The sequence below is a fragment of the Emiliania huxleyi genome, assembly GCF_000372725.1.
Source record: "Emiliania huxleyi CCMP1516 chromosome Unknown EMIHUscaffold_123, whole genome shotgun sequence".
Taxonomy (NCBI): Eukaryota; Haptophyta; order Isochrysidales; family Noelaerhabdaceae; genus Emiliania; species Emiliania huxleyi.
In genome coordinates this window covers 325,286-350,235 of record NW_005201360.1, presented here as the reverse complement: position 1 = coordinate 350,235, position 24,950 = coordinate 325,286, and the positions used below count along the sequence as shown (strand labels likewise).

General features: G+C 65.2%; 8 protein-coding genes across 8 annotated transcripts; 5 read left to right on the top strand and 3 right to left on the bottom strand.

Annotated features, from left to right (window-relative positions):
- Positions 1-3,252: 3,252 nt before the first annotated feature.
- Positions 3,253-4,134, top strand: EMIHUDRAFT_225283 (hypothetical protein; the record flags this gene model as incomplete). Its single annotated transcript, XM_005790068.1, has 2 exons — positions 3,253-3,751; positions 3,824-4,134. 2 exons carry the CDS (start codon positions 3,253-3,255, stop codon positions 4,132-4,134), a joined length of 810 nt encoding a protein of 269 aa, XP_005790125.1.
- A 642-nt stretch (positions 4,135-4,776) lies between these two features.
- Positions 4,777-6,781, bottom strand: EMIHUDRAFT_225282 (hypothetical protein; the record flags this gene model as incomplete). Its single annotated transcript, XM_005790067.1, has 5 exons — positions 4,777-5,010; positions 5,151-5,387; positions 5,643-5,678; positions 5,806-5,893; positions 5,919-6,781. 5 exons carry the CDS (start codon positions 6,779-6,781, stop codon positions 4,777-4,779), a joined length of 1,458 nt encoding a protein of 485 aa, XP_005790124.1.
- A 992-nt stretch (positions 6,782-7,773) lies between these two features.
- On the bottom strand, positions 7,774-9,666 carry EMIHUDRAFT_225281 (putative nitric oxide dioxygenase; the record flags this gene model as incomplete). The annotated part of the gene is made up of 1 exon (XM_005790066.1): positions 7,774-9,666. One exon carries the CDS (start codon positions 9,664-9,666, stop codon positions 7,774-7,776), a length of 1,893 nt encoding a protein of 630 aa, XP_005790123.1.
- A 781-nt stretch (positions 9,667-10,447) lies between these two features.
- EMIHUDRAFT_423204 (hypothetical protein) lies at positions 10,448-11,441 on the top strand. Its single transcript, XM_005790065.1, has 2 exons — positions 10,448-10,501; positions 10,608-11,441. The coding sequence occupies exon 2, from the start codon at positions 10,629-10,631 to the stop codon at positions 11,211-11,213; it is 585 nt and encodes a 194-aa protein (XP_005790122.1). The 5' UTR covers positions 10,448-10,501; positions 10,608-10,628; the 3' UTR covers positions 11,214-11,441.
- Positions 11,442-13,417: 1,976 nt separating this feature from the next.
- EMIHUDRAFT_225278 (hypothetical protein) lies at positions 13,418-14,020 on the top strand (the record flags this gene model as incomplete). The annotated part of the gene is made up of 2 exons (XM_005790064.1): positions 13,418-13,440; positions 13,681-14,020. 2 exons carry the CDS (start codon positions 13,418-13,420, stop codon positions 14,018-14,020), a joined length of 363 nt encoding a protein of 120 aa, XP_005790121.1.
- A 538-nt stretch (positions 14,021-14,558) lies between these two features.
- EMIHUDRAFT_40909 (hypothetical protein) lies at positions 14,559-17,373 on the bottom strand (the record flags this gene model as incomplete). Its single annotated transcript, XM_005790063.1, has 8 exons — positions 14,559-14,894; positions 15,095-15,343; positions 15,548-15,694; positions 15,773-15,988; positions 16,067-16,279; positions 16,353-16,475; positions 16,647-16,934; positions 17,059-17,373. Coding segments are annotated over 8 exons (1,887 nt in total), but the record flags the coding sequence as incomplete, so codon positions are not given.
- A 1,766-nt stretch (positions 17,374-19,139) lies between these two features.
- EMIHUDRAFT_225276 (hypothetical protein) lies at positions 19,140-20,008 on the top strand (the record flags this gene model as incomplete). Its single annotated transcript, XM_005790062.1, has 2 exons — positions 19,140-19,265; positions 19,349-20,008. 2 exons carry the CDS (start codon positions 19,140-19,142, stop codon positions 20,006-20,008), a joined length of 786 nt encoding a protein of 261 aa, XP_005790119.1.
- A 1,884-nt stretch (positions 20,009-21,892) lies between these two features.
- EMIHUDRAFT_454849 (peptidyl-prolyl cis-trans isomerase) lies at positions 21,893-24,049 on the top strand. Its single transcript, XM_005790061.1, has 8 exons — positions 21,893-22,154; positions 22,275-22,321; positions 22,573-22,649; positions 22,723-22,794; positions 22,925-22,978; positions 23,169-23,264; positions 23,427-23,510; positions 23,637-24,049. The coding sequence occupies exons 1-8, from the start codon at positions 22,009-22,011 to the stop codon at positions 23,685-23,687; spliced, it is 627 nt and encodes a 208-aa protein (XP_005790118.1). The 5' UTR covers positions 21,893-22,008; the 3' UTR covers positions 23,688-24,049.
- The last annotated feature ends 901 nt before the right edge of the window (positions 24,050-24,950 follow it).

Sequence of the window (24,950 nt, the reverse complement as noted above, 5' to 3'; positions counted from 1 at the left end):
GCGCCAGCAGCGGCCTCGGCAGTACCCCGCGCAGCTCTACTCCTTCTCTGCCTCGGTGGCAACAGCGCCGCTCCGCGCTCATTGCGCGCTTCCGTCTGCCGACAACCTGGTGCGGCCTCACCAGCAGCAGCGGGGGCGACGCCGCCACCATCCAGGGTTGCATCTGCGGCGCGGGAGCTGCATGCCGGTGCCGGCGGGGCGGAGTTTACACCTCTCCGCATCCACGTCGTTGGCTGGCCCAGCGGTGGCCGCTGCGTCTCCCGGCTGGTGAGTGCCAACTGGGGGCAGAGAGGCGTTCTCGAGGTGCTCTACACCCCTGGCACGCTGCTGCCTGCGGGCTGGGCCGCCGCCAACGGTTCCGCCGCACGCGGCTCGCAACGCGCTATGCGCCGGCTGGCAGCGAGCTTGAGGCGCGGCCGAAAACTCGGCACGCCGGCACCACCATGTGTGCCGCCGCCGCCGCCGCCGCCGCCCCTGGTTGGGGGCGCCCGTGTGTGCGTGAGCCTCGCGGGCTGGCGGCTCGGGCTGCTCCGGTGCACCGTGGACGGGCAGACTGCGTTGAGGTGCGAGGAGGTGCCGATCGAGCGGTCGTCCCAAGCAGGATCGGCATTGCACGCACCGCACCTCGCCGTGAGCGTCGACCCGCCCCTCCTGCGCGCGCTGCTAGGCGAGCTTGCACCGCCGCCGCCGACGATCGGGCTGCGGCACGCGCACGCTGCTCGGCGGCGCGGCTCGCCACACGCCCGCGCCTTCTACCTTGGCCATAACACCTACCAGTCCAGGGGTCGAAGAGGGCCGAGTAAGCGATAGTACGCACCGCGAGTGGGTAAATAAACAAATAATAGTGGAAATCGACTCAAAAATCCAAATATCGCACCAACACACCCACTGTGCACACTGCGGACAGTGACATACACCGCGCACACTCAGGCATAGAAACCCAGACACGAGACACACACAGCCATGTGACATACGAGAGCAGGAGGTGAAAGGATGTCACACAACTTCCAAGAACGCACGAGAGAATAAATAAAACGGACGTTGGACACCGCATCTGAGAGATGTGGGTAAAAAAAAAATGGAACCGAGAGAGTAGAGCTGTCAAACGTTAACTTTGGGCCTAACAGTTGCACTATTGTTGGCTGAAAATCCTCAACGTTGTTCAAGTGTTCTCCCCAGCCCAAGCTGTTACTGTTTGTTACTGTTGTTACTGTTGTTCAGTGGTCAGCAAGCAGAAAATGCCAAAAACCCGGGTAAAACCCGAAAATACCTGGGTTTTTCCAGGTATTTCGGGTATTACCCGCACTGGACGCTGGAGATCGTCGTGGGTCACTGCCAGGCCTTCCTTATTGTTGTTCAGCTGGCCTAACGTTAGCTACTGTTGTTGGGGAGCCCCACTGTTGTTCTGTTGTTACTGTTAACACTAGCAACACTGTTCAGCTCTTAACGCGTTTGACAGCTCTAATCCGAGAGAGCAGAGGTCTGCCCGGAGAGAGAGTGCTCTGTCGTCTGTGAGTTTTGTGTGGGTCGCGCCCGGCGCGGTAAACGTTTCTTCTTTCCGCTCCGCAGCGGACACCTGTACTATCTCCTCAAAACCCACGCAGCTCCGTCACACTCACGCATGTGCTACACACTACGTAATCGCGCTATCACACTCTCAAGTCAAGAGGGCCACCCCGTCGGTGGAGATGGTAAAGGAGGGCAGAAAGGAGGGCGGGTCTGTGCCCGGGCTCAGCTCGAGCGGGTCGACGCCGTGGGAAGAGAAATCCCACAGCTTCTTCCACTCCTGCATGTGAAAGAAGGCTCCCTGCCGGCAACCATTGTCCAGGACGCGCAGCGTCGTGCGAAAGCGCTGCGCGTAGAACTGCCCGCCCTCGAGCTCGATGCTAAAGCTAACCGTGTCGCGCTCGCGCTCCGGCGGCTCCGGCAAGCTTGCGCACATGCGGTACTCGACCGGCATCCACTTGCCGCAACCCTCGGACGACACACGGAGCGGCAGGCGCGTGCCGAGCGCCTCCTGCACGCCGGGTAGACTCGCGCTGCATGGCTGCTGGGAGTGCTTTGCGAGCTCGTCGACCGACACGTGCGCATCCGCCGGGCACTGCCAGACCGCACCGCGAATCACGTACACAACCTCCTCCGAGGGGACGGAGAGGCCGACGAACTGTTTGTGTGCCATCTTGATTCGGATGCCGAGTGTACTCGTCAAGCACGTACCGCGCGCGCCTCGAGCTTCCCGCCAGTGCTAGGTGCACGATCTTGGTGCCCAACTCATATGGCCCCGTCTCATCGGTGCTGTGGGTGTCAGGAGGGAGCAACACAAAGAACAGGAGCGTGCCCAAAGGCCCGCAAAGGAAGAGGATGAGCAGCAGCCAATAGCCGTGCCTAGTAGTGCCGGGGTGGTGGTGACATGCCTGGGTGTCCGTCCGCTTGGCCATTGTGGCTCGATGCGACACGGAGGCTGCGGAGGCCGCAGACCCGGCAGCAGCAATCATTCGAGCGTGTGTGCGACTCTTCATATACTTCATCCGAGCTCATTCGCGTGACGCACATGGGTCATGCTAACCATGCTGGTGTTTTACAATCATGGCGCCTGTTGTTCTGAAGAGCGGAGCGCGTCCTCGCGCGGTCCTTCCCCTTGCCAGCCTGTGAGCGAGCCGTGTCGGCGTTGCGGCTGCGACGCCGCTCCGAGCTCTCTGAACCAGACACGGAGCCACGTCGAACAGCTCCACGGCCCAGCGATGCCTCAATGTCGCGCATCGCATGGCATTCGTCTAATGGATGAGAGCGTGCCGGCATGCGATCTTGATCAGGCTTAGGCGCATGTCGGCCGTCTCACTTTGAGGCGAGCGGTGGACCCGCGACGCCCCTTTGGGTCAACGGCGCGTCGGGATGGCGGCGGGCACTTTAACATGCCCCCGTAAAAAAGAATTCGATCGTGGCGGCGAGGGAACGCCTTAGGCAGGGCTGGGCGCACACCACAAAAGTACTAAGTAAGAAAAAGTTATGACTGAAAAAATCGGTGTCGCAAGACCCCAACGCAAACCCTGTGCAGTCCACCTCCGGGTACTCGTCGCCACTAGGGACCCGCGCTAAGAATAAAATAAAACTTTTTGGGACGGCCCCCCCACTTGTGCGACCGATTGTCAACACGTATCGCCTCAGGGGGGGACGACGGCAGGCTGCGGTGGAAGCAGCTGGAGAACACGCGCGGGGAGGGCGGGGCGATCGGCCGATTGTGGTCATAACACTATGTTCCGCTTGGACAAGTTCGGGCGGGTAGTGGGACGGATGAGTCGGACTCGGCTCGAGGCGGTGGCGGCGGTAGCGGCGGCGGAGCAGCTACATCTTTCCACATCCAATGCATCCAATGCTCGGAAATCGGTCAAGACCCCGGTGGGACCCGCCGGCCTGGTGGTGCATGTTCCGAGCTACGTGCTTGACCCGGAGGCATTCGAACGCGCGGTGGCAGACGGCACCTCCAGGGTGGGCGATATTGTGTGGCCAAGTTCTGTGGCGCTCGCCGAGCTGCTCGCAACCGGCGGGCCTCGCTTGGCTCGGCTGGGGCTCGACTTCACAGACAAACGAGTGCTTGAGCTCGGCTCAGGGCTCGGTCTCGCGGGAATGTCAGTGGCTATGAGCGCGGCTCCCTCATCGGTGACGCTAACGGACCACGACTTGGAGGCGTTGATGCTGGCGGAGCAATCGGCAAAGGAGAACGGGTTGGCGAAAGTGTCGGCACGACCGCTTGGTGCGTTAAATGCCTCCCGCAGCCCGTCGATTCCCCGTCGTGAGCCATCTTCCCTCCTCTAATCCGGTTCAGATTGGCAGCAGCCCGAGCAGTGGCCGGCAGCGACCGAGTTCGACGCGGTCCTCGCCACCGATGTGCTATACCACGGCACTGAGCACGGCCCTCTGGTGGCCTTTTTGCAGCACGCGTTGCTCGCCAACGATGCCGGAGGCAGCGGGGACAAGGAGCCGTTCGCGGTGTTTATCGAACCGGTGCATCACGAACGTGTCACCGCCACCGACGGGCAGCAGTTTGAGGCCGTGGCACGTGATGCTGGGCTCGTGGTCGAGGTGACCGCGCTGCCGGGCCCACGGCCAATGCAGCTGATCCGTGTCACCGCCTAACCATCGGTGGACGATATGGCGCGCATATGCCGGACAAGTCTGGGTATACGGTTAATTTTATTAGGTACCTTCTCGTAGCGCGTGCAAAGAGCGTCCAGCGCTTTTTTCGAGAGTTTTCGTCTCGGAGCGCGGGGGCGGGGAGCGGGGCATCTAAACAACACAGGCCCTGACAGGGTGGAACCGTGGCGCAGCGAGGCTCACGCACACAATCGCGTTTTCTCTCTCACATCGGCGAAGCGTGATGATTGTGGCGAGCGGTGAGATGTACCTTACCCACAAGGAAAACACGGATGGCTCTCTCTGACTGCGATGTCACACGAACAACGTCACTCCCACGACACGGAGCCCTCCTGCCACCTGCGTCCTGGTCCCCTGCCGCCTGGCGCGACACTCCATGGCGGAGAAACTTCTTTTTTGTTTAAACGCGCCAATTTCTGCAATAACTAATTCGGAATTCCGTTTTCCGAGTTACACGCTCAGGCCTGAGCCTGTGGCGTGTGTTTGGAGTGTGTAGACAGAGTATTCTTTTTTGTTAATTCTTTTGTTTGTCCGCGTTTCGTGCGCGGCGAGCGGTCCCGATTTAAATATAAAAACGATCAAACGCAAAGAAAGCTATATATAATACTTCGTAAACGCTGTGCGCTACCCGCTCGCCGCCGCCGCAGCCTGCTCGCACCCGCAAAGGCGCGCAGTGGCCTCGTGCTTCCCGACGCACGAGACGGGCCCGCTCGTCTTGAGGCACCGCTTGGGCCCCCACTTCTCCGCCGCGTCAGGCACGACCTCGGCGGGTTGGTCCGTGCCCTCGGACGCCTCGCAGCCCGCCGCGCAAGCAAAATGCGCTTTGAGGCTCTCGCAATTGTTGAGCGCGCGCAACCCCTGAAGCGAGCAAGCAAACCCCTCCCGCAGACACGCGTCGTCGCACGACTCGGACCGCCTAGGGGGGGGGGGGGGGGGCGTCGAGTCGCGCCGAAAGCTGTCAAATCGCGTCGCCGCAGCGGCTCGGCGCGCCGCGCAACCACCGCGCGCGTGTCGCGGGCGGCCGGCAACGCCTTGACCTCCACACCGCCCGCGCGCCCCGCGCCATCCTGAGCGCCATCCTGCTGCGGCCCTCTGCCTCCGACGGCCGCCACGTCGAACGCAGGCGCGGCGTCGGCGGTGGTGTCGTCGCCCGCCGCCGCTGCCGCCGCTAGCCACCTCGCAACCTCGCCGGCGTCGTGCGAGGCGGTGGCGGCCGCCGCCGGTTTGAGGGGCGCCTGAGGAGGGAATGGCGGATCAGCGGACGAGCGTCGTTGTCTCCGTCTCCGGATCTCGAGCGGCGCCGGGGTCCAAGCGGCAGCGGACCACGCCAGCCGCGGCGGGGATCCCGCGGCGCCCCCGTCCGGCGCACTGAAGAGGGGCGCCCCCGCTCTGGCCGCCTGATCTCGGGACAAGCTCGCTCAAATCTCGGGACAAACTCGCTCAAATCTCGGCAGGGACTGTTCATGCGGAGTGGGCCGCGGGCTGGCCACCTCTGTGCACGGCCAGACGTCGTCGTGCGGGCACGCCTACCCAGTGAACGAAGGGGTGGAGGAGGCGCCTCCTCCGCCACCGGACGCCGTCGTGCAGCAGAGGCCTTCTCGTCGAAGACCTCGGCGGGCAGGAGCCAATCGTACCTATCGGGCGGTCCGAGACCTGCTCCGAGACTGCGCTAAAGAGGCTCGTCGAGGAGGCCTTGGCGCGGAGAAGCGAGTTGCGCACCAGCGAGTTGATGGAGGCGAATCTCGGCGAATCTCGGCGAATCTCACATCAGCGAGTAGCAGCCGGGCGTGAAGCGCGTCTTCGGCTGGTTGAGCGTCGACAGCGCCCCGATGTGGTAGAAGAGGTTGTGACGAAACACGCGGTAGCTGCGCCCCGCCGCATACGCCTTTGTGTCTGGCCGCTCGCCCGAGAACCACTCGAAGAGCAGGTGGTCGGGTGGGCGGCGCCACGGGTGGGACTCGAGGTGTCGCCGCAGGGAGCGCAGGTCCGCGCCCCCGCGCACCACCACCCCGTTGAACCCATACGAGACGCGCAGCGCGAGCCAGTCCTCGTCGTAGGCGTACGCCTTGTCGAGCAGGTACTGAAGCGCGAGCAGCGCACTCGGGCAGACCAGCCAGTCGTCCTCCATCAGCAGCACGTGATCGGCGGGCGGCATCGCAAGCAGCGCCTCGAGGCCACCCACCAGGTCGCAGGTCTGACGAAAGACGGGCTCCTTCGCCACGTCGCCCTTGACCTTCGGCGTCGCCCTGCAGGCCCGCGCCGCCGCCGCCTCCTTCTCCACGAACACGACACGGCCGCCATACAGCTGCTTCGCGCGCAAGAGCACCGAGTGCGCCTCTGGTGGAGCGTGGTTGTTGACGACGACAATCTCGATCGAGGACCGCAGCGGGTCCGAGACACGAGCCGGATGCGTCTGCAGCAGCGCCCGCAGAGCGTGCAGCAAATACTCTGCGCCCGAGGAGCGGCCGACCGACATCAGAGCGATGCGCAGCCACGGGCGCGGCGACGGCGCCGCACCGCCGACCAGGCGATCCGCGCCATCCTCAGTCCGCACTAGCTGTGATATTAGCGCCGTGTTGCGGTCCGCGAGAGCCACTAGGCTGCTCGCCACCTGGGAGGACGGCCGCATCCCACCGCCGCCGCCGCCGCCGCCGCCGCCGCCGCTGCCGCCGCCGCCGTCGGGCTCGCGAATCAGCAGCAGCATGCAGAGCAGCAGCAGCAGGAAAAGTGTGGCGAGTAGCCGCAGATTTGGCCCTGGCGGCGAGCCCGGGCGCCGTTTGCCGCCGTCGAGCATGTGCGTTCGATGGCGCTGTCCTGAGTTGGCGCAAAGAAGGTTTTTTTCTGTGTTTACCCTACGGCCCTTTCCCTGCGAACGCGCACCCCTCCTAGGGGTCAAGGCTCTCTAGCCCGTAGCCCGATACCGACCATCCGGCTCGCTGGGTGCGCTTCTCAGCTCCCTGGCCCTGGATGTGAGGTTAATGACTGCACTCCAAGTGCTCCAAGTGCTCTGTTAGGCACGGGGGGAAGAATTGAAACTGCAACGATGCATGCGAGCAGCACGAACGGCTGCGATTCAGCGGTCGCGCCGCTGAGCGTTCAGGTCGAGCTCGGCGAGCTGAGCAAGATCATCCAGCGGCGCGACAGCTGAATCGCAAGCGTTCAGGAACGCGAGACAGATCGCGTTCCTCCGCGTTTCAGTTTCACGAAAGGTACCACCCTCCCTACGGCGGAGGTGTCGCGGTCGATGGAAGTAAAAACAGAATCCCCTGCGAACCATATATTGCGGAGTCTGGCAGCAAGAGCTATAGCAAGAGCGCACTCTTCGTTCGCACTCAATCAAGACACCACGGCGTCACTTGGAGGGGTTAGGGAAGGGGAGGAGACTCTCGGGGTAGCGAGTGCAGCACTTGCAGGTGCAACGATCTGGATCCTTCCGGCCGAGAAGACGAGGGATGGCTAGCAGCAACGCCGCGGTCAGCCAACCTTGAGCAATCCCGAAAGTCGAGCGAGCAGGAAGGAAAACTGGACGAACTAAGGGCAGCAAGATAAGTATTTTGGCGCGGCGGGGGGCAGCAGCCATCGCGAATGTGCCATGCGTAGATGCCGCGGCGACGAGGCGCTTCAGGCGTCGAGCTTGGATGCGGGGGTCGGACCTGCGGGGCTCTCTGCGGGCGTCTTCGCCGGCGGCTCTCCAGCCGACTTCTTGGAGCCGCGCGCCGAACCTTTCGAGCTCCGCTTCGAGCTGCCGACGTCCCCAAGCGCCGCGCCGAGCAGCGCCGCCTCGGCCATCTTAGCACGCTCCTTGTCCTCCGAGGAGGGCACCCGCGAGAGCGAGGCCGCCGAGCCCCCCTTGCCCGACCCCTTGCCCGACTTGCGAGCGCTGTTTCCGCTGGCGCGCTTGCTACTCGTCGTCTCAGTCGCCGGCTCTCCGCCACCGCCGCTCCCGCGCGACTTGCCGCCGGACCGCCTGCTGCTGGCGGCCTTCGGCGGCGCCTCCTCCTTCAGCTCCTTGATGTAGCTGCTCATCCGCCGCGGCGGCGCCTCAGGCGCCGGCGCAGGCGCCTCCGGCTCTGCCGCAGCGACCGGGTAGGCGTCCGGGGTCGAAGCCGGCGCCTCCGGGGCGGACGCTGCGAAGGGACAGCCCGTGGCGAGCTGCGAGCCAAAGACCTCGCACATCACCTTCTTGGCGCCGAGCGTGAGCAGCTCCGCCTGCATCTCCTTCATCCACGCCGGCGGGCCGCAAATGTAGAAGCAGTGCCCGGTGCCCGCCGCCTCGATCGTCTCCTTGGCCACCGACGCGACCGAGGGGCGAGCGCCGCCGTCGGTGTACTTGAAGAGGGTCTTGTACGGCTCGAACTCCGCCTTGAAGGCGTGCGCCGCCTCCGTCTTGTCGACGTGCACCACCAGCGCCGTCTTGTCGCCGAGCGCGCGGGCGAAGTTGACCATCGGCGTGACGCCGATGCCGGCGCTGACGAGCACACCGGTCGGCAGCTCCTGGTCGAGGGTGAAGACGCCGTACGGGGGCGTGAGCTTGACCGTGTCGCCCACCTTGAGCGCCTCGTGCATGTACGTCGACACCACGCCGCCCGCCACCTTCTTGGTGGTGCACTGCAGGTACTTTTCTCCGGGAGGCGAGGTCGTCGTGTAGTGGCGCGGCGCGGTGAGGCCGTCGCCGTTGGGGTCGACCTTGACCGTCAGGTATTGGCCGGGCGTGAAGTCGAAGCCGGCGTCCTGCGGCTCGACCGGCTCGAACGTGAAGCTCTTGATGTCGGTGCCGGCGTCCTTGATCTCGGTCACCTTGAAGTCCTTGCGGCCGCGCCAGCCGCCTGGCCGCTTGGCGTACTCGGCGTACAGCGCCTCTTCCTTGTCGATGCAGACCTTGGCGAGGAAGCGGACCGCCTCGCTCCACGCGTCGACCACAGGTGCAGGCACCTCGCCGCCCAGCTTGGGCCCGAGCACCTTGGCGACCGACCACATCAGGTGGTCGTGAACCACGGGATAATGATCCGGCAAGATCTCGAGGGCGCAGTGGCGGTGGTTGATGGCGTCGACGGCGCCGCCCGGCACGAGGAGCGGCGACAGGTCCTTGATGTTGCTGGCATACGCGACGACCGACGCCGCCAGCGCCTCTGGCTGGTGCGTCGAGATGGGCACGTTGTGCGCCGGGTTGAACATGGTCAAAACGACCTGTGGAAGCGACTCGATCATCTCGCCGTAAAAGCCCTTGGTGATCTCGAGCGCGTGCGGAGCGACGACCCCGGCGGTCTCGTCGACGGTGGCGACCGTCTCGGCGGACATGGCCTCCGGCAGGCCTCGCTCGCCGCACATACCGTCCAAGGGGCACTTGGCGGGCGCAGGCGCAGGCGCCTCTGGGGCGGGTGTCTCCACCTTGGCCACAGGCTCTGGGGCAGCCGCGGCGGCTGCCGCCGCTGATGGAGGCGCCTCCTTGGCCGCTGCAGGCGGCGGCTTGATCGCTGTGTCGCCCCCAAGGCACTTTTTGAGCTCCGCACCCATGCCCGGTGTCGCAAACACTCGTCGACGCGGACGTATGTCTCGCGCCGATGGATGTTCATCAACGGGCGTAAAATCGGGCCGCGGCGTTTGCACCTCCGCCTGGAGGCGAAATGGACCGGCGAGCAAGATTATCCGTCCCCGAAAAGGCGCCCCGGCGGCGGCTGAAAAGGCGGAGGTGCCGGAGGAGAGCCGTGGAGAGGACAGTCATCATCAGTCACGACGCGGAGAAGGGGCAACTCCGTGCACTGACGGTCGGCCGTCAGAAAACACGCCTCCGTGGCTCGGGTTACACCAATCCTCGCTACCCAACGCGGCCAAAGGATATCCACCTCGAGAACCTCGAGAGTCACGACGCGGGTGGGCGGGTCGGTGTGGGTGGCCCGGCCGCTTAGAGGACACGCAGACAAACATCAGAAAGTAAAGAGAGAAAGAATCGGAGACCCCAAGCTAGGGCTGGGTCGAGGACAGACACGCACGTCCCCACCTGTGCAGGATTTGGAAAAAGAAGGAAAATTCCATGAAATTTTCGTCCCTTTCTTCGAACAGGCCAGGACAAGTTTGGGAGTTCCAGGCCTTCCTGTCACGTCCGATGCTCTCCCTCTCTGGCATCGCCGGCAGCGCCTTCGTGGGCCCGCACACCGTCAGCCCGCAGCGCAGCCGCGTCGTCCTCTCTGCCGACCCGACCCTCTTCGCCTCTGGCGCTCCCCGCGTCTCACCCTTCCAGCCGTCCATGTCGGCCTCCTTCGAGCCGGAGCCGCGCGCGGTCGGAGACTACCAGTTTGACCCACTCGGCCTCGGCACGTCCGAGACGATCACTCCCTTTCGCGAGGCAGAGGCGCGCGGCGCCGCTGGCCAATCCCACGCCACGCTCACGCGGTCCCACATCACGCACACACGTTGCACACTCCCGCCCGCTGAGCACCTGCCGCCGGCACTCGCAGATCAAGCACGGCCGCCTCGCGATGCTGGCCGCCATCGCGTGGCCGCTGCAAGAGATCCTCCACCCGATCCTGGTGGACGCGGCGCGGGCGGACGGCCTCGGCGTTCGGGACGGCCTCGCAGCGTCGGCGGGCAAGTCGCCCTCTCTCCTCAACGGCGGGCTCGACCAGTGGGAGCTGGCGCCGGCGCTGTCGCTCTTTGTCTTTGTGGGCGCGGTCCTCGAGCTGCAGGACATCAAGGCGCGCAAGCAGCTCGGCCTCAAGTTCAACGAGTGGCCGACGTCGGACGTGCCCGGCTGCGTGCGCACCCCCGCGCAGCGGCTGCCCGAGGTGCCCCTGTCGGCGCCCTTTGACCCGCTGAAGATCTGTGGCGGCCTGAGCGGCGAGGAGCGGCGCGCCTTCCAAGAGAAGGAGCTCCTCAACGGGCGCATCGCGATGCTCGCCGTCGCAAACTACGTCGCAATCGAGGCCGCCTGGCAGGTGCCCATCGTCCAGTTCACGCCGAGCCTCTTCCGCCCGCTCTTCCTCGACCCCGCCTTCCGCCTCTTCCTGGACGGCGCCTTCCAGTCTGCCACCATGATGGGATCCGTGGACGGCGTCGCCATCTGAGGCGCGGCGCGCGGCGCGCGACTTGGCGCGTCGGCGGCTCGGCTGGCCTCTTCCTTTTCGCGGACCGTCGTCTCGCGTGCTCCCCTCTCGCGCGCACGCTCGATCGGCGGCAGCGGCTGGTTTGCCGGTTTTCGTGCGTGGTTTAATGTATTCTCGCTTGTGTGTTGTCGTACGCGTCGTGGCTGGCTTCGAATTCTTGTCTTGCTGGGCTCACACCCATACAGTACTCGAATCATGCACACCGCGGCAACACCTCAAAAGCCCTCACCCTCCAGCGTGCCCTCCACCCTCACGTCACAGGCCTCAAGCGCCCCGGTTTCCGCTTGTGCCGTCCGACTCCGGCAACGTACACCGTAACCCGTATCCGCAGTACATCCCGCGCCGCCGAAATCCCGATAGCTGCTTCGCACCGGTGCCATACATGATTTCTCCCATGGTGGTCGGCTCTTCGGCAGTGTGCCAGCAGCGCAAGGCGGCGAAGACGGCCGCGAGCGAGGAGTTTGCGCGAGGATGTGTCATCCTGTCCCACCCAGGGTCAGTCGAGGTTCTCGTCGTCAAAGTCGTCCGGGAAGTCTGCGGAAGGGGGGTGGCGTCGGGGTATGCGGAGTGTGTCGCGGCGACGGGGCCGCGCACCGTTGAAGAACTCCGTGTCGACAGTCTCGGTCGGCGCGTCCATCGGGTCCATGAGGCCGAACGCGGCGGGGTCATCGATCTCCATCGAGTCGACGTCCGCGGGGTACGTGACGCCCTCCGCCGGAGCCGTGCCGGCCGCCGCGGCCGCAGCGGTGGGGCGCGGCGGGCGGAAGCTGGAGCTGGCGCCCTGCATAGAGCTCTACACCCAACGCCGGACTCACTTCGCTTTCATCGATTACTTTTTCCCTCCCTAAGAGCGAGTCTTGGCAACTGTACTTCATCCAGACTCGGTTCGCCGCCGGTTCGCCATTCGTTCACGGTCACGGTTCTCGGCGGGTGTCGCGGGAGGAGTGTTCGGTTCACGGTTCACGGTTCACGGTTCACCGAATCGACAAAATCTCTCTCTCTCTCTCCCGAATCGAAGAAGAAGAAGTGGTTGGCTTCTGAGGGAGGGTGTAGAGGATGTAGAGTGTAGAGAGCTGTAGAGCTGTAGAGATGTAGAGCGCTGTAGAGCGCTGTAGAGCTGTAGAGCTCTATCCGCCGCGTGACGAACTGCGTGCGTTGTAGAGCGCTGTAGAGCGCGATTTTGCTGTAGAGTTTGTTGTAGAGGCTCTACAGCCAAACCGCCGGGAAGGCAGTGACTCAAAGAGGTCGAGCCGCACTAGTGGGTTGTCTCCGAGCTTACTGGAGCTCTGATGAACGGCCTGACTATCCCTGACACACAGAGAGTCACTCCGACGGCACACAACACCCTATAACTGCGTCATGACCAGCCTGCCATGCGTCGCCGGTGCCGCTTTCGTCGCAGTGCTTCTGTAGCAGGCGGTGGACTGTCGGCTGCGAGGACGGTCGCATTTGCGCGAGGCGAGGCGAGCATTCAGACGCGTTGCATGCGCCATGACTCGCGCCAGCGCGTGCGGGAGCTCCTGGCTGAGCGTTGAGTCCAGGCGAGTTGCGCTGGCCACGATCGCTACGCCGACCCGAGCTGACGCGCCGAGGCGCCGGCCAGTCGCAGCCGTGTGAGGCATGCCACAGCAGCAGAGGCACCTGCCACCCATTGGGCGGGCAGACAGAAGGCCAGGGCAGCACTGGCAAGTGCAACGCGCCCAATGTCGGAGAGCGACCGTGCCTCGTTCGCCGCTTTTGATGTAGAGTTTGTTGTAGAGATTTCACGTTGTAGAGCGCCTCTACATCGCTCTACATCTGCATCGCTCTGTCCCGCGCCGGATGTAGAGCTCTACAGCTCTACATTGCTCTACAGCGCTCCAGAGCGCTCTACATCTCTACAGCTCTACAGCGCTCTACACTCTACATCCTCTACACCCTCCCTCAGGTTGGCTTCTAAAATCTCTCTCCGACTCGGGGTGGGTGGGGGCTAGTCGGTTCACGGTTGGTTCGCGGTTCACTCTAAGAAAGAAAAAAATTCACGCAGGGCGTCCTTCCTGCAGTTAAGGGGAAACCCGGTACGCGGGGCCAACCCTCGGAGACCCGTGTTTACTTTACGGCCCTTTCCCTGCGAATGCGCACCCTCCCCCCTAGCTAGGGGTCAGGGCTCTCTAGCCCGTAGCCCGATGCCGATCATCCGGCTCGCTGGGTGCGCTTCTTAGCTCCCCGGCCCTGGATGTGAGGTTGCCGACTGCACTCCAAGTGCTCCAAGTGCAGGGGGCGTTTTGCGACTCGTGGACAAGGTACGGTAAGTGGCCACATTTCAACTATGCTGCAGGCGGTCTTCGCGGCCCTCGCTCTGCCGACTCCTGAAAGGCGCGAGCTGCTCGCTTTGTACGGCAATTATGTGGGCCCGAACTGGTGTGGGGCGGCCGAGCTGTACCAGAAGGGCCCATGTGCGACTACCAGCCTCCAGCGTGACACCGGTCGACTGCATTGATGCATGTGCTCGCACGCACGATATCTGCTGCGGCCAAGAGGGGGCTGCGATCTGCCCCACGTCGTGTCAGCCCGTCATCGTGCAGTGCACTGACACCTGCCCGGCTTCGCTCATGAAATATGCAATGCCAGCTCTCACCGGACTCTACAAGGACTATGGCGAGATCAGGGGCAAGGGCTATGCATATGACACTAGGGAGAACCGTTACCGGCAGTATGCAGCAGAGCGTGAGGTGATTTGGATGCAGGATGCGCAGCGCATCTCTAAATATTTAGCAACTAACCAATAATTTTACATTTTTGCTCAAACTCTTCTTTTCCAAGCAGCCCAATCTCCGGCCTTTTCCCTTCCGGCGTGACGCTGACTGTATCGACTATCGTTCGCGCGGGCCGTCGCTCCGCGGGCCATGGCTCGCTGGTGGACAGCAGAGCGGCGGCCAGCGACAGCATTCCGCTCAGACCACTTCAGCAGCGTCTCACAGCACACAGCACTCAAGGGGGGTCGGGCTCTAAGGGGTCGGGGGTGTGTGCCGTGTGCGGGTCGTCGGCTCGTGCGACACCGTCGTGCTCGTGGCCGTTCCTGGTGGGTCGTCCAAAACGCAAAAGCCGAAAACGCGACCTGTGAACGATAAAGAGCGGCGCCAGGAGGACTCCAGCGCGCGTTCGCGCGTGGTGGCACTCCGGCGCGGCCGACGCGCGTGTACTCACATGCTGCCCCCCCTCCCCTCTCTCCGCCCACCCCCCACCACATCTACACACCCTCGATTCAAACACTAGCGGCGGCCGCGCGCGCGGTGGCGCTCAGTGGACGGTGACCTGGTTGCGGCTGACGGACACCAGCCCCTCGCGGCCGAGGATAGCAAGCGCCTCGCGCAGCACGGTGATGGAGACCTCGACGCCGGTGTCCTCCTGCGCCGACTGCTGCAGCTCCTGCAGCGAGATGGTCTGCGCCGACATGGCGAGGAAGCGGTCCTTAAGCGCGGCGGCGAGCATCTTCGCGGCGTTGCGGTCCGCGGCGGAGCGGCCGGTGGCGATGAGGTCCATGTCGATGGTGCCCGTGGTCGGGTCCATCGCCGCCGACTGCATCGACGTCTTCATCAGCCGCTCGGCCTCGAGGACGTCCTCCGCCACCACCGTCGAGTGCAGCCGCATGCGCGCGTGCGCCTGGCGGGAGAGAGCGGCGGCGGAGGACGGCGTGAGAGGGCGGTGGGGGGGGGGCGGGCGAGAGGGCGACCGGCGGCAGGAGAGGGCGGCGGGAGGGCGGGCCAAGTGGCGGAGGGGTGTGCGCGAGGGGTGTGTGCGAGGGGTGTGTGCGGGGTGTGTGTGCGGGGGCGGTGTCGTTGGCGCGCCTCCGAGAGGCGGACGAGGCCCTCGAGCTGGCGCGGCGTCGCCGAGATGACGTTCTTGTTGCCCGACATGTTGCGCATCGCCAAGTACGCGCGGATCAGCTCTTGCGCGGCCTCGTCCGAGATCTTCGGATGCACCTCGCGCCGCGCGTACGAGATGTAGTCCATCAGCGTGCGCTGCGGCACGACGGCGTGCGCGGGCGTGCGGTCGAGCTGGTAGAGCTGGACGATGTGCTCAGCGAGCCGCTTGTCGGTCGACTCGTTCACCTGGTGGCGAAGGGTGGGAGACGGGTCTCGGAGACGGTGCGGAGACGGTTGCAGAGAGGGCGCGGGCGCAAAGTAATCTCGGCGAGTCGCGGCGCATCTCGGCGAGTCTCTGCGCATCTCGGCGAGTCTCTGCGCATCTCGGCGAGTCTCTGCGCATCTCGGCGAATCTCTGCGCATCTCGGCGAATCTCGCCTTGTCGAGCACGAGGTAAATCAGGTCGAAGCGCGAGAGCAGCGAGGGCGGCAAGTTGATGTTGTCGACGACGGATCGCTTCGGGTCGTACTTGGAGTTGATCGGGTTGGCGGCGGCGAGGACGGACGTGCGCGCGTTGAGCGAGCAGATGATGCCCGCCTACTCTCGGGCGCAACCTCCGGCTGACTCGCGCGTTTCGCGCGCGGCGTCGAGCCGGCGGCGCGACGCCTTTGCGACCGAGACCGTCTGCTGCTCCATCGCCTCGTGCAGGATGGAGCGCGCGCCGTCCGACATCTTGTCGAACTCGTCGATGCAGCAGACGCCGTGGTCCGACAGCACGAGCGCCCCCGACTCGAGCACAAACTGCTTGGTCTCGGGGTCCTTTGTCACGTACGCCGTCAGGCCGACCGCCGACGAGCCCTTGCCCGAAGTGTAGATGCCGCGCGGCGCGACCTACGGGCGAGCTCCGCAGGGCTCCGGGGAGGCGCAGCGTCGGGTCGCAGCTTGCCGTGCCCCCCGCGCCTTGTGCACGTACTGCAGCAGCTGCGACTTAGCGGTGCCCGGGTCTCCGACGAGCAGAACGTTGACGTCGCCGCGCTTGCGCGCCGAGCCGCCCGACGACTCCTTGTCGATCACCTTGTGCGAGGCACCGAAGAGCTGCAGCAGGATGCCCTTCTTGATGTCGTCCAGCTCCCACACCGACGGCGCGAGCGACTGCGCCAGGTCCTCGTAGAGGGTCGGCGTCTCGGCCAGCGCCTGCAGACGGGGCTCCGAGAAAGCTCCGAGAAGGCTCCGAGGCAAGTGGCTAGTGGTCGACGTCTCGGCCAGCCTTGAGCTCCGCCACGCGCGCGTCCGACACCGCGTCCAGCTCGTTGCCCTCGTGGTACTCCTCGCGCGCCTCGCCGGCCCGCGCCTCGCCGGCGGCGGTCGCGACAGTTGGCTCCGCCTGTCGAGAGGAGCCGCGGTTACGCGCGATTGCGCCGAGGGGAGGGGTCGAGGTCGCGGCGGCCGTCGGCGCCTCCTGCTGCAGCCGCTTCCCCTTGTCGATCTTGCGCACGTGCACGATGTCGACGTACGTCTTGTAGATGGAGCGCACCTAAGGCGAGACGACTCCGAGACGGCTCCGAGACGGCTCCTGGAAGGCTGCGAGGCACGCCCTGCAGGTGGAGCTCGCCGAGCGGTGGCGCGGGTTCGAGCGGACCGGCGAGGCGCGGTACACGCCGGTGACCTCCACTCGGTCGCCCGGCTTGCAGACGTCCACCAGCCGAGCCCACGTGCACATCGAGACCGTCTGCGGCGTCTCGCCCTGCGGCATGTGCTCTGGCGCCTCTTGCAGCCGGATGATCTGCTTGTCGATGTAGAGGGAGCGGTTGTGCATCACGCGCATCGCGCCCTTGGCCTGTGCGCGCGGGGGAGGGGGGGGGGGGGGACGTTGGCCCAAACTTGGGCGGGGGAGAGGGGCAGCGGGCGGGAGAGGAGGACGTGTGTGGCCGCGGCGCCTGGCACGACTGGTTGTGGCAGACGTCGGGCTCGACGACGCGGTGATGCTCGACCTGCACGTCTTGCGCGGCGCCGCAGACGCCGCACTCGAACACGGCGAGGGTCAGGTCGGGGATGATCTGCGACGTCCGCGTCACCATCCCCTTGATGGAGACGAGCCGGTCGATGTCGGACGGGTCGAGGTCGCGCAGCCGGTTCTCCTTGATCAGGTTGAAGGGGCGGGTCTGGATCTTGACGGGGTCGGCGTCGGGCCAGCGCTCGTCCTTGACGGACTGGAGCACGTCGTCCATCAGCGGGATCGTCTCCTGCGGGAAGGCGACCAGCTTGCTGTACAGGTCGGCGTCGAACGAGTGCACGTGCCTGCGGCAAAAAGCGGAGGCGCGGCAGTGGGGAGGGGGAGGGAGGGGCAGGAAAGAAGGGGGGGGGGGAGGGGGGAGGGGGGAGGGGAGCGGTGAGGGGGGTGAGAGAGCGAGCGCAAGGACGGCAGCGATGGGCGGGGGTGGCGGTCGAGGCGTGAGGTGCGTGGGGCGTGAGGTGCGTGGTGTGTGCCGGCAGTCGACGTTGACAAACTCCTCGAGCGTGGCGAGGGTCTGCTCGAGCAGCTGCATGTAGTACGGGTCCTGCTCGAGGTCCTGCGACTCGTCGCGGAACTCGGTGAAGAAGGCCTTGGCCGCGCGGCGGAACTGCTTCGCGTCGACGGTGGTGCCCCAGATCTTGGCCGACGGCCCGTCGCCGCCGGTGCCGCTGCCGTCGTCGGGGTCGGTGCCAGTGCCGCGGCCAACCGAGCTGGGCGGGTTGGAGCGGCCGAGGCTGTTTGGCGTGATGCGCGACCGCTGCGACCGCTGCGATCCCAGCAGGCTCAGCGGAGAGGCGCGCGAGCCGGGCGTGCCTCCAGCGTGCGGCGTGACGAGCGGCGACGAGCGGAGCGTCGATTGGCCAGCCTGCGGGCCGGCCGGCGTGTTGGCCACGTCGGACGACTGCAGCGGGGAGCTCGCCGAGCGACGCGAGCTGCCGGAGGCGGAGAGGGCGAGGGGCGATGAGCTCATCGGTGCTTCGGGCGCGAAGAGGCGTGACAGATTTCCCGCGCCTTGGCAGCTGTAAGAATTGTACGACAAAACTCCGTCGCACAACACCGCACGGGCGAGTGGCCAGAGCCCATCCTCACCAGCCCTGCCCCGCAGCGCGGCCGCTCGCCAAGCCCCGTCGATGAGTGGTCAGATGGTTAGTGCCCGAGAGCGAGGGGTCCGGGGGGGAGCACAAACATAGGACGCCCAGCCTTGCCCTCGTGCCGCCGAGTGCATATCCTATGCGAGAGAGATCCCCTGTGCCCTGTGCCCAGCCCTCTCCGCGCGGCGATGCGCCCTCCCCCCTCGCTTTTGCAAAATCCTGCAAAGGTGGGGACGTGTCTGTCCTCGACCCAGCCCTAGCTTGGGATGTCCGTTGTATTTATTTATTTATACACTGTGGGAGTCCACCGCGCACCGCGCTGCGAGCCTGTCGTGTCCCTTGTCAGGAGCAGGAGAGCCCCACCTGTCCCCCTGATCGTTCTTCCAAAATCCTGCTCGTGCAGGTGGGGACCCTGTCCTCGTCCCATCCCTCGTTTGGCGTGTCTGTTTTCTTTCTTTCTTTCTTTTTTACACTGGGCACGGGACTGGCGCGCACTAGCTGTAAGAAACGCGCGACTTCGCGGAGTGCCATGCTCCCATCGCGCTCCCCGCTCCCGTTCCCCTGTGTCCCTGATCGTCCTTACAAGATCCTGCTCGTGCAGGTGGGGACCCTGTCCTTCTCCCACCCCTCGTTTGGCGTGCCCGTGTTATTTATTTATTTATCCCATCGCTCCGTTGGCTGGTGTCTTTCTCTTTCTTCTTTTCTTTCTTTCTCCTTCTCCCGGAGGTTCCCTGCTTGTTTCCATTACCCGTCCGGCTCCTTTTCTTTCTTTCCCACAGTACCAGAAAGAAAGAAAGAAAGAAATGCTGAGGAAAGGAGGGAAAGAAAGAAAGAAAACAAACAACTCGAGGGAGGACGGCAAAGGAGGGATCGGCCCGCGGCGAATTCTTTATCTACGATTCCGAAACGGAGAGGGTTCGCACACACACACAGCTCGATGCTGTTCCCAGCAGCCGGCCTCGTCGCGATCGCTACTGCCGGCCTCATCGCGGTCGGGCACCACGTTACCCAACGCTTCTTCCTCGCGCTGGGCCTCGGTTGGACAAAGCGGAGAAATTATGCGGTGAGGCGTCCTCAATCTCTGCGCCAGTGCTACACTTTCGCTCAGTGCTACACTTTCGCTCCACCCGAGCCTCGTGCGCGCAGGTGTCGCGGGACTACTGGGAGAGCCGCTACTCGGGCCGCACCTGCTGGTCACTGCGACCCCACGAGCAGGCATTCCACCTGGCGACGGCTCACCCGGCCTTGCTGCTCGTGGCGATGCTCTGGCTGTGTGCGCCGTCGCTGGTCGTAGTTGAGCCGGGTACGCTTCCCGTGAGCAGCCTGCAGGGCGGGTCGCCGCCTGGCCTGCCCTTCCTGGGAGTATTTCACGTCGCTGGGCTGGGCTCCCCGCTGATGCTTTACGACACCTCGCACTGCTCGTGGGATGAAGGGACGCGCATCGCCCGCTGCCCGCTCAAAGGTGCCGCAGTCGCGTGGTCTGGAGCCACGGGCGGGGCCGGCGGGCTCTCCTCAGAGAGCGGGCTGGCTGCCCTAGCGGCATCGCTGAGCACGAACCTCCTCTCCCTCGCCACCGCTCTCCTCCAGCCCTCGCTCGTCTTCCGCTTCGAGCCATCGCGGCGCAGCGCCTCGGTGACGGGCGAGGCGCTCGGCCTCTCGGCGCCGACCGCCTCGCTGCTCACCTCCCACCGTGGCGGCGTGTGGCGCTGGGAAGGCCGGGAGATGGTGCCCCTCATGACCAAGGCGGGCAGGCGCAACCGCGGCAACCTCAACAAGCTCGCCGCCGCCGCTCGCGCCGCACAGTGACGCTTTGAAAGTGCTCTCGGCAGCCAAGCGCGTGAACACGGGGAGAGTGGCAAGCGTTGCCGTCCGCCCGCAGGCACGTCCGGGCTGACGGGCGTGTTGATTTTGGAGAGAGATTCTTGGAAGCTCTCTCTCTCTTGATTTTGGTGTGTGGGTCTCACATTCCGACGAGAGAGAGAGATTTAGCAATGCATGCTAGAATACATGTAGCAAAAGAGAATAAAATGGTTAAGATTGGTTCAAACGTGTTTTCTTGTCTCGTTCCGGCGACTTCCGCGACCTCCGACTGCTTCCGCTTCCCGTGGACGATATGTGTAGGGCCGCGACGCCGCCTCTCGACAAGTTCGCCGTTGCGTCCGCATCGTCGCTCGCCGCCGGCCACGAGCTCCACGCTCCGTCCGAGGCCGACCTCGCCCGCGAGGGTCCGCTCAGCCGGGAGCAGGTCGCAGAGTTCTACGAGAGTGGCGTCGTGCTTGTGCGTGGGTTGCTGCAGGGCGATCTCCTCGACCGAGTGCTTGCAGTGCGCCGAAGTGTCGGCACCATGATGCCCAACGCGGAGACATACGGCACAGTCAAGACGGAGGCGTGGCGCGAGCACGCCTGCTTCCTCGATGTGGCGCTCCGCTCGCCGCTCGCGGCCGCTGCCGAGCAACTGACGCCGGATGAGGTGCGTGGCGCCGGGCGCGGCAAGCCTCTCCACGTGCTTCGCGACGGCTTCTTCTCCCTCTCTCCCGGCAAGCGCGGCTGCGGCTGGCGCGCTCGTCGTCCGCCCCGCCCAGCTCAGAAGACACTTCCGAGACACGTCCTCGGGCTTCCACTATAGGCACGTGGACGACTTCTTCTTCTGGCCGACCAAGCGAGACGGCCCCGGGCCTGGCGTCAACGTGTGGGTCGCGCTGGACGCGGTGGATGCGGGGGCGGGCGGCGGCTTGGCCTATGCTCCCGGCTCGCACCGGCCCGACTTTCTGCCGCAGCGCGCGGTCATTGCTCCGCCGGGCGAGGAAAGATTAGCCGAGATGCGCCGAGATGCGCCGAGATGCATATCTGCCCAAAACCCGACCTGTGAGATGAGAGCCCGCCTCGGGCGTGAACGGCGTCTCTTCACGCCTCCAGCTGCCGGCAGGCGCCTCAGACCTGCGAGATGCAGAGCCTGAGTCCCGACAGCCACGCCGCGCTCGAGGCGATCAAGGAGTGCCCGGCCCTTCAGCCGGGCGACGCGATCATCCACACGCGCTTCATTTTCCACCGCGGCGACCCTCACACCTCGGAGGGCGGCACGCCGGTCGCACGCTACAGCGTCCGGTACGTTCCCGCCTCGTCGCAGCTCGAGGGCATCAACTTTCTGCCACCGGAGGAGCCAGGCGGCCCGCCGCGGCGCGTGACGCTCTCGGGCGTCACGATCGACGGCGCGGGGCCGGAGCACGGGCACTTCCCATCCACCGAGCTTCGTGAGACGTGAGTGACTCTTCGCTGCAGATGACCCTCTGCGAAGTAAGAACTGGTGTCGCGGCGTGCAAACTTGAGAGTACTCTCGTGAGGCTGTGAAAGCACGCCCAACCTAGCGGATTGGCCCGAAGGCAAGTGCGTGTGTGTTCGCCCGCAAAAATTCTTTTCTTGCCCCCCACCACGCACCAGGCTCCAGGGTTCGGACTTTTTGCGGGGTATGGACTATGGTATGGTAGGCTCACGCAACCCACCTCAAGACCATACCCCGCCTGCTGACAGACCCAGCCTCCCGGAGACCGGGGATGGGCGGTCAGGATGTACCGTACCATACCCCGCAAAAAGTTGGAACCCAGGGTGCTGGCGCAGAGTGTGCGCGCGTCATGAACTTCTCGACCAAGAAGCGGCCGCGCAAGGACGCCTGGAAGGAGCTGCAATCGGAGCTGGACGAGCGCGAGAAGCTCGAGGAGGAGAACTCCGCCAAGCAGCGCCGGCTAGACGCGCTGCGCGCGCGCGCATGCATCGAGGAAGATCCGACCCCGGCAGCGCGGCACTGCTACATGGACTTTGAGATTGGGCGTCAGATGGGCCGCGATCCGCAGATCACCCGTGGCCGCCTCGTTGTCGAGCTCTTCCACGACCTGATGCCGCGCACAGTCGGCCGCTTTGTCGAACTGCTCGAGTCGCAGCACGAGCCCACCTACAGGCAGCCCCGCCAGCCCTGCACCGGCCCCAGCTCTGGCCCTGCACCTCTGCCCTGACCCTGGCGGCGCCCATCCCAGCCCCCGAGCCCGGCCCCCGACCGCCTCGAGCCGAGCTGCCGCAGGGCGTCGCTGGTGTCAAAGATCATGCCGGGAGACTACCTGGTGGCAGGCGAGAGGGGTAGCCGGGAGGTGGCCGGGAGATGGCCGAGGTGTGGCCGAGGTGTGGCCGAGGTGTGGCCGAGGTGTGGCCGAGGTGTGGCCGAGGTGTGGCCGAGGCGAGGGGCGGCCGAGGTGTGGCCGAGGTGTGGCCGAGGTGCGGCCGAGGTGCGGCCGAGGTGAGGGGTCTTCCCTGCACCTTCTCGGAGCCTCTCGCCTCTTCTCGGCCCTTCCCTGCCCCCACTCGGAGCCGCCTCCGTGCAGGCGATCGCGACACGCGGCTCGAGGGGTCGATGCGACAGGACCACACCGCCTTCGTGCGGCAGAGCGTGATGGGCGAGGCAGAGTGGCGGCAGCCGCGATTCCGCCCGTGTCCGGGACGGGTCCAGGACGTGTCCGGGACATGCTCACTAGGCGAAGTGGCAGCTGCCGCACCTCAACCCGGGCATCCTCTCCCTCGTCGACGGCCGCACGCCGCGCTTCCACGTGCGCCTCTCGCCGAGATCACGCCGAGATCACGCGGAGACGTCGGGCCTTCATCTGCCTTGGCTCGCCTTTCGAACGCTGGAGGAGCTCGCCTCACTCAGCCACACGCCAGTCCTGACTCATTCCTCAGGTCACCTTCCGAAAGATGGAGGAGCTCGACGGCTGGCACGCCGTCTTCGGCAAGGCGAGATCACGCCGAGATCACGCCGAGATCTGACGATGACGTGAGACGGCCCGGTGGCTGCTCAGGCTCGAGAGGCCCCGAGAGGAGCCGTGATGAGCCGAGACGGCCCGAGGCGACCCGAGAGGAGCCTAGATGCCCCGAGGTGAGCCGAGGTGAGCCCGAGGTGAGCCCGAGGTGAGCCCGAGGTTAGGTGGTGTACGGCTTTGACTTGCTCAAGCTCATCTCCGAGCAAGGCAACATCAACGGCGAGCCAAAGCAGCCCGTCGTGATGACCGGCGGCGGAGCGGTGCCCGGAGAGGAGCCGAGATGGGCCGAGATGCGACAGGAGCCCAGAGGAGTCTAGAGGCGCCGAGAGGCGCCGAGGGGAGCCGAGGTTGGCGAGGTGCCCGAGGGGGACGCGCGTTGCTCAAGATGCTCTCCCGAACAGTGTCTCGGAGCCTTGCTGCAGGTGCCGGAGGGGACGCACCCGCGCGAGTTTCTGAAGAAGCTCGAGCAGCCCGAGGACCCGGAGGAGCACGGCTACAACAAGAAGGCGAGACGGGCCCGAGATCTGCCGAGCAACCTCGGCCGCACCTCGGCCGCTCCTCGGCCGCACCCCGGTCGCTCCTTGGCCGCACCTCGGCACACAAAGTTCACGAGGCCTGGCACGTGTCTGCAGGTGATGCGCTACTCGTCAACCTACCGCCACACCGGCCTCATCGGCCACTGAGGCGCAGTGCGGCGGCGCAGGGTCGCTCGGGCAGCGGGCGGGGCGCGGCGCCGGCTCGGCGCCACAATTCGCCCCGCCGGCCTCCGTTGTGCGCGGCAGCTGCGGCAGGGGCGAGCCGCGAGGAGAGGAGGGGCGGAGAGGCCGTCGCGCCGGCGCCGCTCGCCTCACGCTCTCCTCCTACACTGCCCCTGGAGCCGTCGCCACGGTGGCGTCGAGTTGAGGGGAATGACGAGAAGGTATCCGTTTATAGCCGCACTACGCGCGAGTTTCGCTCATGCTGCCGTATCCGCGCAGCGGCAGTGTGTGACATTCATTGACATTCATGTGGTGTGTAAGTGAAAGCCTACCGGCCGGTAAGAGTAGCAGCTAGCACGGCTCTTACTAGGGGGGCGGCGGTGCGGGGCACCCGCGCGCGCCCGGCACACACGCCACACACCGTTTGTCCCGTCGACTTGCTCTCGAGCGACCCCTCGCCTAATGCTAACCGCCTTTCACGTCATATTAGATTAGATATTACGTTGATATTGATTATTGTGTGGGATCTGGGGGGTGGTGTGGCCGGGGGTTGCGGGGGCCTCCCCAAGAGCAGCTAGTTCGTCGACAGGTCCTCTCCATGGCCTAGGCAGCCGTGAGCACCCTCGCCCCAAACATGGACAGCGCCGTCGGCGGTGCGGATGAGGCTGTGGTCCTCTGTTCTCCAGCCGCCTGGCCGCCACAGCGACGACACGCCGCCAAGGCCGACTCACGAATCCACGGCGCTATGCTAGTTCTCCGCTGACCGCAGCTCCGAGAGCAGCCGCACGCGCGCTCGGAATCGGTCGCCCTTGTCCGCGATACTGGCATCAAAGCTGGTAAGCCGCGACGCGTACCACTCGACCAGCTTTGGCACAGCCGCAGCCACGGCGTCCCACCTGCTCGCATTCGTCGGGCAGGCGCCATCGCACGACTGCACGTTGATCGGCCGGGCGCAAGCGCGCGGCTCCTGCAGTCCGGCTGCATCAATCAGCAGCAAGAGGCTCTCGTCAAAGCGTTCGACGTGGCCCACAACATCGAACAGATCGAGCAATGGATTAAGAGTCGCGGATGGGTTCGCTGCACTAGCTGTCCGCGCTGCGTAGGTTCCCAAGGCACTCGTCATTGCGGTCTGGCCATATTGATGCGCGCCGAACGTCTCGTCGAAATGTCGAAACAGAGTCGGCCATATGCCGAGAAGTGAGCCTCGGTGCTGCACGGCAAAATCTACGAGGGAGATTGCACGGCCGT